The sequence below is a fragment of the Alexandromys fortis genome, unplaced genomic scaffold (assembly GCF_014885135.2).
Source record: "Alexandromys fortis isolate MF-2015 unplaced genomic scaffold, M_Fortis_MF-2015_v1.1 scaffold_6, whole genome shotgun sequence".
Taxonomy (NCBI): Eukaryota; Metazoa; Chordata; class Mammalia; order Rodentia; family Cricetidae; genus Alexandromys; species Alexandromys fortis.
This window is the reverse complement of record NW_026067902.1, coordinates 25,200,005-25,211,370: the sequence shown is the minus strand read 5'-3', so window position 1 is coordinate 25,211,370 and position 11,366 is coordinate 25,200,005. Positions and strand designations below refer to the sequence as shown.

General features: G+C 42.2%; 1 protein-coding gene across 2 annotated transcripts in view; it reads left to right on the top strand.

Annotated features, from left to right (window-relative positions):
* Fmn1 (formin 1) overlaps positions 1 to 11,366 on the top strand; it is a 345,263-nt gene that overhangs the window by 126,004 nt on the left and 207,893 nt on the right. For both annotated transcript variants that reach the window (XM_050134444.1, XM_050134445.1), the window contains one exon: positions 1,805 to 1,866. In XM_050134444.1, the coding sequence (XP_049990401.1) occupies positions 1,805 to 1,866 (62 nt within the window). The remainder of the gene's footprint in view (positions 1 to 1,804; positions 1,867 to 11,366) is intronic.

The following is an 11,366-nucleotide window of genomic DNA, read 5'->3' as shown; positions in this document are numbered from 1 at the left end:
TATATGTCTGTGTCTTTCTATGTGTGTCTCTGTGTGTGAATGTGTGTCTCTGTGTGTGTATGTCTGTGTGTGTAAGAGAGAGTATGTGTATATATGTCTGTCTTTCTATGTGTGTCTGTGTGCGTGAATGTGTGTCTGTGTCTGTGTGTGTGAGGGAGAATGTATGTGTATATATATGTCTATGTCTTTCTATGTGTGTCTCTGTGTGTGTATGTGAATATGTGAATGTGTCTCTGTATGTGTGTGTGTGTGTGTGTGTTTGTACCTGTGTGCTCTTGTGTATAGGTGCTCTTGCCCATACTTGTGTGTTAGGGGTAGAGGCACAAGAGTTTCATATCTGGTCTTTCTTCAGTTAATATCAACCACATTTTGGGGGATGGGGCATGTTATTGAACCTAGACTTTTCTATTTCGGTCAGCCTGTCTGGCTAACAAGCCCTTGACCTCCACCTGTCTTCTTCCTCTGGCCCAGCTCTTCAGCTGCAGATGCATCTGCCATATCTGGTTTTTATTTGTGGTGTTGGGTATCTGAACTCAACTTTCATGCTTGTGCAGAAAGCACTTTAACCATGGAGCCACCTCCCCAGCCCTTACAGGTCTTCATTCCAAGTTCCATGGAAAGCCAGGGGTGACATACACTCTGGTCCATGTCTTTAATTGAGCATTCATACTGTTGTGAGGAGACTCAGTGTTTACGTTGGTAAGAGAGGAACAAGGCACCCTATGGGAAGGAGATGTAGGGTATTGGAAAGATGGTGGTGGTCCTGATTATAGCAGTGCTTGTTGGGGATAGCAACAAGGGGTGTGCTCTTTGGTATGATATAGATAGAGAACCCACAGAATTGCCATTGGAGCAGAGTCCCCACAGGGACAGTGAGCTCTTCTCCTGGTGGGGCTTACTACAGACTTTCCTCACCCACTTTTGACTTGGAACCCCAGCTTAGAGGAATAGTCTGTCTCTTGCAGTACAGACTTGCGACAGTGAACACATTTGTGAAGAGCTAGTGTGTCCCACAGAAGTCCGTGGCCACAGCATTTGGCTCTGTAGATCTCTCCAGCATGAACTGTAGTTCTGTGGTTCTGTGCCCCTTAACTGTTCTGAAAGTAGAGCTGTCTCCTGCACTTCTAGCTCAGCTAGTGGGATGGTAGCTTTAATATCTGGCTGCAGCTCCTGTGTACACTGGGTCATATTTCTGGGAGACATGTCATTATATTCAGATAAAAAGCGAACTATTAACTAATTTTTGTCCCTCTTTTGGCCTCAGTTCTCCAAAGAATCGCTCCTTCAATTGACAGTCTTGGCTTCTTGGTTGATCAAGAGACTACAAACAGCCTTTATTCATTCGTGTCTTTTTCTTCTCTCTTTCTCTCTTTTCCTTTTTAAACAGAGTTAAAAATAGAGTCCTGTGATCTCAGATAGAAAGTCTCTTTTTATAACCTCCCTCAGCACATCTGTGTTGTTCTCCGGGGGGCACGAACTCTCAGCTCCTTGAAGACAAACACCTGACCCATTCTTTCTCTGGCACCCGTTGACATGCCTCTTCTCTTTTTAACCCTACCCTGGCTGCTTCATTTGGCACTTTCCATGATCCAGGCTGTATTGAAAGGAAGGAATCCCCTTTCACCCCAATCCTGGCCATCTGGACACGAGGTCTAACAGCTCTCCTTCCTGTCCACACGTGATGGGACGTCTTTTCTTTGGCTGTTGGGAGGGTGGCTGCCGGCAGGGATTCCAGGTGATGCACCCTGGAAGTTTCTGACTCATTTCGTGCTCTTTGTAACTGGCTTCTCTTGTGATCTTCCAGAATACCAGGCTGCTATCTTACATCTGAAGAGGGAGCACAAAGAAGAAATCGAAAACCTGCAGGTATATTTCTTTGATTCTACTCATCTGGCCTTCTGATGGTTAATTTTCTCATGTGCTGAAGTAAATATTCCTCTCGTGCGGGGAGTATTTAATTTGATAGCAGCTGCAGCTGCCAGTGGGCATTAAGTGAAGTAAACGTTCCTCTTAGTGGGGAGCATCTAACTAGGTTTCTTCTGCAGCTCCCAGTTGCCAGTGGGCACCAACCTGATTCTGGGATGAAAGCCTTGGATACAGTGCTTAATAAACCCTGTTTTCTCACATTGGAAAAAAAATCACCATAAATGCCTTGGGCTTTGGCCGGAAGAGTGATTCTGTGTTTTTAAATCAGGAAAAACAAGAGTATTGAGATTTTTACTGTGCGGGGCAAGTATTTTAAAAAAAACTGGATGGTGCTATACACTCTGTAATTCATTTCTGTTCCCCTCAGCCCTCTGCGTGCCTCTTAGCCCCTCCCTGGGGTATGATATCATGCAGAGGAAGAGTGTGCTGAGTCATTCTGTGTCCTCAGGGCGTGGTGGAAGGTGCCAGTGGGTCCTCTGTTTGCCACAGCATTGCCAGTCTCTACATGTGGTGTTGGCTTACAGGGCATATGGCCGGAAGTTTAGAGTCTTAGTCACAAGCCGCTGGATGGTGAATCATATCTTGAGTCTAGGTTAGGAGTGGGTGGGGTAAGCCACATGTATTGTCAAGAATAGTGGCCTTTTTAAAATAAAACTCCTGTTCCCTTAATATGAACTCATTATTTGCCACTTTAATCAGTTTGTGGCTAAAATAATTTTTTTTTGCCTTTTAAATTTTATTGACAAATAGAAATTCTAATTCATAGCACATGGCTTGTTTGGAGACGGTATGCATTGTGGAGTGGCTACACTGAGTTTAATTATAAATATGCTACTTCAATGAATTTATCGATCAGATATTCTTCCTCTTCATTTTATTTTTGTTGACAAATAGGAGTTGGGTATGATTTACGGTGTGCAACATGTTTTAGAATATCATACTTTGTAGCATGACTGGGATTCATTAACAAAAGTATTATACATATACTTAACTGATTTTTAGTAAGTAGACTCCAGTCTGTTAGCAGTGTTCAGGTATGTAATACTTGCTACTAGCATGGCAACTACAACCAATCACTTCAACTCCCTTCTCCTATCTTACTGAAATTTTATATCCTTTGATCAACCTCTCCATAATTATTTCCCTACCTCTCATCCCCCACCCTAGAAGCCACAATTTTGTTTTTGTGAATTCAACTTTCTTAAATCAAACATATAAGGATATCATATAGTATTTATATATCTGTGCCCAGTTTATGTTTTTTAGCATCTTTAAGCATCATCCATATTACTAAAAACGACAGATTTCCTTTTTTAAGGCTGAATAATAAATATTCCATTGTATAGATGCATAGTCCATACTTTTTATCCTTTCATTCTTTTACACACACCCAGATTGATTCTGTATCTTGGCTTTTGTGAACCATGTTGTAGTTAGCATAGGACTGAAGCTATAGCTTCCTTTTGGAACATACATAGTAATGGAGCTATTCATTCATAGGGTGGTTCAGTTTTTAATAACTCTACTAGTTTACATTCCCACAGAAAGAATTAATGGCTCTCTGGTCACCATGCCCTTGCCAGTACTTGTTATCCTCATCTATTTTGGTAATAGCCATTAGGACAAGTGGGAAGCGATATCCCATTTTAATTTGCATTTCCATGGTAGTGATGCTAAACATATTTCCATATACTTGATGGCCGTTTTATGTATACTTTTCAGAAATCGCTACTCCTTCCTTGCTCCTTTTAAAATCAGCTTGTTTTCCTGTATGATGTCATCTGCATTCCTTGTATATTTTGTTTACTAACTGCTTATTAGGTTCGCATAAGTTCCTCCTTTCAGTTTTCTGTAGTATGTTTTCAAATACAGTTGAAGGGTTAGTAAGGTAGCTGAGGGGCCACCTAGCCACCTGGTTCAATCCCCAGGTCCCACATGGTAGAAAGAGAAAAGCGACTCATAAATGTTGTTTTCTGATCTTCACGTGCATGCCATGGCATGAGTACATGTGTGTATGTTCGTGTGTACATCCACCCACCCACACCCACACTCACATGAAACAGTACATAAATAAAGAAATGTGAAGAAAGCAAGTCATTCAAAAGAGAAGGTGAGACACTATTTTTGATTATATAAGGACTCTTTGCAAATAGCCAAATACGTAAGTAGCCAGTATACAGATTCATGTCACACCCATTCACACTGATACACATGGTTTGGTAGAGGGAGTAAGTTAATTTAACAATGAAACAAAGTGGAAAAGTGCATCTCACTCCAGGGTAAAATGACAGATGGAGGCTGTCATTTCCTTGGGTGTGATATGACTTCACTTCCTTTTCTGTGAGGGGGAATGAAAAGGGTTCTGAGCTGTCCAAGAGGATTTGAAGTTGACGGTGGATATTCAAAGCATGATTAAGAGACAAGTAGGTACAGAAGTGATTCCACAGACAGGTTTATTAACAGTGAAGTTTAATTAAAGGCCAGGCGGTGGTGGCACACGCCTTTAATCCCAGCACTCGGGAGGCAGAGGCAGGCGGATCTCTGGGAGTTTGAGGCCAGCCTGGTCTACAAGAGCTAGTTCCGGGATGGGCACCAAAGCTACAGAGAAACCCTGTCTTAAAAAACCAAAAAAAAAAAAAACAAAAAAAACAAAAAAGTGAAGTTGTCAGAGTTATTAGTTTCCCCACTTATAAATCAGCACTGTGAGGAGCCAACTAAATAATACTCACACTAGAGGGAAATGCTTAGCTTTTGAGTTATTACTCAAGTGGGCACTGAGATAAGCATATTACAAGTATATTATGCTGAGAAAATCCTTTGATCCTACTTCTCAAATGAAGAAAGGCTTGGTATGTTAGTCAGCATGCCAATGCTATAGCAAACACTCGACATAATAGAGCCAAAGCAGAGAAAGGTTTATTTTGCCTCATGGTTTCAGTCCATGGTCATTTGCCCCTGTTCCCTTTGACTTGGGGTGGGTATGCATGGCAGAAAAGGCCTGTTAACTTCACTGAGTGTGTGAAACAGAGAGACAAGAAGGGCCCAGGATCCTACTGTTTCTTTTAAAGGCATAGCCCCTAGTGTCCTCACTTTCTCCCGCTAGGTTCTTCTTCCTGAAGGTCCTGTCAGATACCTTTTTCCTATAGCCTGGGGACCAACCTTATAACATACGGGCTTTGAGGAAACACTGGACATCCAAAGTAACAACTAGATATGGGAAAGCAAAGAGCAAATGACAGGGAAGAAATGTCCGGGAAGCTGAATGTAATGATCTGTCCTGTCCTTTAAGAGTAAGCCCCGCCCACTCTCTCCACTGTCCACCAAGGCAAGCTGATCTTTTGCTTTTAGGATCTTCCTTCTGCTTCTGCGTCATGGCACCAATGTTATGGTTTAAATAAAATGGTGCTGTTCCCCAAGTGGCTGCAGTGAACAGTGGGTCCCAAGACCATGGCGGGCCACAAAGGCAGCCAGTCCCAGGCAGGGAGCCCCCGAGTGGCCATTGGCCATGAGCATGGGTGCCAGCAAGTCCTAGGCAGGGAGATGCATGGTGGCTGAGAGACCAATGCACACCATGCAGAGTGAGGTTAGATATTTATTTAGTGGTTATGGAAGGGAAGGAGAAAGAGAGGGAAAGAAGAAGGGGGAAAAAACAGATGGGGGAAAGGAGAGAAGTCAGAGGAGATGGAAAAGGAAAGAGCTCAGACTGGAAACAGAAGGAAGATCTGCCTCCCTTGGAGGTGAATGGTGGGATGGAGTGGGCAGTGTTTATCTCTTAAAGGGACAGACAGACCATTACACTAATTCCTGTTTAAGATATGAGTTAGATTAGGATATGATTATCATTACTGGATATTAAGAAATTTCCATAATTATACTTTAGAGATTTTGGAGTTAATTTTTTAAATCATCATCTGTTCTTTTGATGCTATTGGTGAAGTTAATATTTTTTATGTCCCAAATATATTGTTTATGCAAGTTGCAGAAACCCTGTGGTATTCTACTGCTATGTGGGCATCAGGCCCAGTTTCTATAGTTAATTATTTCTTGAAACATGCTGTAGTCCCAGGCAGACAGCCTGTGGTCTGCCCCAAGAAGCATTTCATTTCAAATATAGTACTTTAAAGATTTGAAATAGGAATACACATTTGAAATGTAGTGGTTTGTATGTAAGAAATAGAGTTCTAGCATTTTGTTTAAATACATTAGAAAATTTGGCATTCATGTTGTTCCATGTAGCTTCAAACTGCTCAACATGGTAGCTGGTGTCCACTTCACCTGTACTTTTCTGTCTACCACTGTCTGCCCTGGGTGGTTTATCTACTTGACTCCTGTGTGCTTTAACTAGCCCCTGTTTCTGAATGATAATGCAGACACAATGAGATGAACAGTTTGGCAACAGTAGCAACCAGTCAGAGTAGATGCTACTTGTAACATACAGACCAAACCCCAGCATGGCTATCTATACTTGTGGATATCACCCCTACCTATGGCATCCTTCCACTGGACTGGCAGAAGGCAATGGCCAGAAGAACCAGTGCTTTGATGCTCATGTCTTTATGTGTGATGCTCCCACAGCCTTCACTTACGCTTTCTTTTTCATCGATAGGGCATATGGGGAAGTCAAGTGTGTCAGAACTTCCTCAGCCTGTCTTTCTGTGCTGGTTTGGATTGATTGGCCACTTCTCCCTCCAGCAATGGCAACTATGTAGAATGCTCTGTTGGGAGATCAGCCTTTGCAGCTGGTCACATGAAGGCCAATGGGCGGAGGAGCACTGAGCTTTTAGCCTCATTTACTAGCTCCTGGCAGTCATTGAGTAGCATGAGAACCAGGTTTGGTTCTCAGACTAGTTTTTCAAATGTGGACTCTTACACACATAAAGTTTTTTATTGATGTCTTGAATGAATCAGATATTGCTGCCTTGTGCTTATTCACTACTGTGCAAATGCAAACATTTGACTGACATTTCAAATGACCAGGGAAGGAAGTCGTGACAGCTCAGATATTTTCCATAATGTCATTATTTTTAAATAATTTACAATTTTATCATAGGAAAGTTCTTTCTTATATCCCCCTCCCCAATATGTGTTTCTTTTAGTATATCCCATCTTCATGATACTCATTATTGTCTAGTTCAAGTTTTGATAATCTTATGGTTTTGGTTTTCTTTAGGGAGAGACAGAACCTTCCCTTTGGGATTTCCTTAGAGCTTCTTGCCTGAGAAGCTTCTGTGTAGGGTTTGAAGGAAGCATTGCTTAGCAAGTTCACAATCACTGAGTAGAAACAGTTCAGACCTCTTCAGGCCATTGATACAACTCATTATCTTCCAGTACAATAGTTATTTCTTTGAGGTTGCTTAGGAGCTAGGATTTGAAAATCACCATCGCAAACTCTTTCATAGCTGATCTATGTCTTATCACTGCTTAAGGACCAGGAGAGGTGTTACTTTGCATTAGATTGGTAGTATAGGAGAACTTGGTTCTCTTTGGCATCAGTTTCTTTTTTTTTTAAATATTTATTTATTTATTATGTGTACAGCATTCCTTCCATATGTGCCCGCAAGCCAGAAGGGGGCGCCAGGTCTCATTACAGATGGCTGTGAGCCACCATATGGTTGCTGGGAATTGAACTCAGGACCTCTGGAAGAGCAGTCAGTGCTCTTAACCACTGAGCCATCTCTCCAGCCCCCATCCCTGACTCTTTCTTATAAAGTCCAGGCTTACCTGCCTAGCGATGGTGCTGCCCACAGTGGGCTAGACCTTCCTATATCAATTAACAAGCAACACAATGTTCCCTAGACATGCCCAAAGGCCAACCTAATTCTTCAGTTGAGGTTTCCTTTTTCCAGGTGACTCTAGATTGTATCAAGTTGACAATAAAAAATTAAGGCGAATACATGAGGATTTAGGTATATATAAAATGAGATTAATATGTTTAATTTTAAATTAAATTTAAATTTAATTTAAAGAATTAAATTTTGGCTGAATATTTGATTCTGAAGTATGTAGAACATCTTCAATTTTTAGGTTTTATTGGTAGATAGATTATTGATTATAATAAGCAATGCTGAGATCACCACATTGCATAAACACAAAATGACAAAAGTATAATTAGAGCCATTTCAGAAGTCATTGGATGTTCTGTTCTAATCCCAAGACCAAACTCATTTGATTTTTTTTAATGAAACTTAATTCAGGAACTTAAACATTAAGCTAGACATTATAACACTGACCAATCAAAAGAGAACTAATTTACATACCATGTGCTAAGAAATGATGAGAGGAAAATATTAAAGATTTGTTTCCTATACCAAATCATGGCTTCTATAAGAGTGGGAAGCATACTGATGCAGTAAAAACAGTGTGGTTCATAGCGTGTCATTGTTCTCCCTGAGCTGACTACCTCTGGCAGCATTCATGGGGGGATTACGCGACATGATGACATATGCAATGGGAAGTGAGCGCGTGTATGTTTTTCAAACGGGGCCGACAGAGTGACCTCAGATTCGTTACACGGTTGGTTTTAATTAACTTTTGGTCATTGCACATTCAGAAACCTCCTAACTGGTGTCCATATTCTCGTTACCCTCACATGCATTTTAACAAGCCACGAAGCTGGTTCTATAGAACAGCAGCTCTCTGAAATACTCTGCAAGAAAGGCTTGTGGTTTCCAGTCCGTTCAGTTTGGTGCAGGTTTGCCGTATTGGAGAAGAGCTACAGAAATCTGAATCCCATGAGAAACTTTCTCTTTTGATCTCCATGTTGTGTTGTCGTATAATTTATTGTCTCCATCCAGAAGTTGCTTTCCGAATTCCACTCAAGTTTTTTAGAGGATTTCTCTCACATTTCTGCTGCAAGACTCTGGCCTCTTGTCCGCTCACTCAAGGCATCTCGGGGGCAGATGATTTTTGTTTTCCTCTCTGTCTAATACAGAGCCGACCCAACTATCTCTGTTGCTGTGATAAACCGCTCTGTCCAAAACAATTTTGAGAAGGAAACCTTTTTTGTTCTTCTTCTTCTTACATGGTCAGGTCAAAGTCCATGTCCAACGAAAGTCAGAACAGAAACTCAATCAGTAACTCGAAACAAATCACCGAGGAACTTTCTTATTTTCTCTCTCTTAAGCTCATGCCTAGATAGCTTCCTTATTGCTCAAGGAATGGTTCCACCCAAGGTGGGTTATACCCTCCCATATCAGTCAGCAATCAAACAGGCCTGCCCACTGGCCACTCCGATCTGAGACTTCCTTCTCTGGAGACTGTAGGGTAGCAGTCCTCAACCTGTGGACGGTGAGATATCCTGCTTATATATCATAATATCAGATATTTACATTGTCATCCATAACAGTAGCAGAACTACAGTTATGAAGTAGCAGCTACAATGGAATAATTTTATGGTTGGAGGTCACCACAGCATGAGGAACTATATTAAACGGTCGCAGCAGTACAAAGTTGAGACCCACTGCTCTAGGGTGCGTCAAATTGACATTTGAAGCTTTCTAAGGCAAGTACCCTAAAAAAAGTTCTTGGTCCACAGGTTACGTACAAATATTTCCTATAATTTATGCATGGAAATAAATGTACCCAACTTTCATCAAGTCCCTGTCATGTGTCCAACATAAAACCTGTAAAGGCTGTGACTTGTCAGGGGTTCTAAACTAGTAAATAAAGACCCTGAGTTGAATCCAGCGAGGTAGGGCTGATTTGAAAGCATCGCTCATTCCACTAAGCAATATAGCATTATTAATTCAAAGAACGTTAGACTTCTGGATTCTGGTCCATTAGTCACTGTGAATATCACGAACTTGAAGAAACACTTTGGGCTTATCTTCCCAACATCTCAAATGAAGAATCAGACCACATGATCCCTACGAGAGTCTTTGAGTGCCAACTTTATACTTTAAAAAAGTTTGATGTACCCATCACATCCCAGTATGGGTTGTCTAATTCAGAACCTCTAAATCCCTACCTGCCCCGTCCCTTTAAAAGAAGCAAAAGCCTTTTAGCCCCTTCTAGATGTTGTTCTTGTTAGCCCGTGAACCACCCTTGGTGGCCTGTGGCGAGATGTGTGATGGGGTTCCAGCCGCACCCTAAGCGGGGTCTCATCAGGTACGCCACTCGCAGAAGGAAGCAGCGCTTAAAACAGTCAAGAAAACATCTTTGGGAGGCCCCGTTTTCTCCTCAGCGTCAGGAGGAAGTGTGAATGTGGGGCGGAAAGACTTCTTTGGATCTCGATTGCTTCCGTTTTCAAGGTGAAAGAGTAAAAGTAAAAGCCATTGCCTTTGCGGCCAGCAGGGAGCTAGATAGTTTAGCAGTCACGTGTAGGGCCAGCGGGCCAGCACTTTAAGCAGTTTGGAACCATCCAAGGAATGACAGGCTGTTTGGTCTACCCTGAGCTGCTATTCTTTGGGTTGTGGGATACGAGGAAATGGACCCGCCAGCACTTGACCTTCCCTTTACGGGAAGCGTTTTTTTTTTTTTTTTTTTTTGGTTGGCTCCATTGATCACGCCCTCCGCTCCATTCCTAAGTGAGGAGAAGCATCACTGAGCACTGGCCTCTGGCAGGCTCTGCTCATTGCACAATGCAGTCACATTTATGGTCACTCCCACAAGCAAAAACGGTCCAGGGAGAGCTGCCAAGTGGAAAATTAACTTAGGTTGTACCTTGTCCCGCAGAGAACTGAATTACCATTCATGGTGGCCTCCATGAAGAGAAACTTGTGGGCGTTCTTACTTTTCCATCCCTGGCCCTCTTCCTTGGTCCCTTCTAATGGTTTGCACCTTGCTGTTGGAACAAACTGAGTGCACACTACACGTGAGCCGATACAGCTCAGCTCACAAAAATGTTAATCCGAGACCTATTCATTTGTATATTTGTCTTAATCAACACGGTTCATTTAAATCATAATTTCCGTGAGGTCAAGGGAGCCATTTGGACATTACACAAAACTGCCACAAATGTGAAACATGGCATTTTGTAAAACTTTCCTGGTATTCCCCCAAGTGTTCATATCAGCGTAGCTAAGATGCCAATAAAGGAAGAAAGAGAATCCCTTAGGGACTAGTTTGATCCATCTTTCCATAGTGCACAATATAAACTGTTATGAGTTGAGTGGTATTAAATCCTATGCATTTGCTGGTCTGCCGATGTTGAGAACGAGACCCTTGGGCTCCTTAGAACCCCGTGGGCGGGCCTGGAGTTGAGTTCTGATGGAGGCTGTGAAGTAGGCAGTCCCTGGCACATCTTACATTCAGGGAACCTCAGCCTGAGCGTTTGCCTCCTACAATTCACATGTTGTCATGTTGTGCCCATGGTCAGGGGGGACGGGCAAGGTAGAATGAAGACTATGTTCCTTAGTTCTCTGTAGCACGGAGATTTGTACTAAGTTATCGGTGCCCCTTCATGTACCATTAGTACAAGTCCTCCCTGGATTCCAGGATCA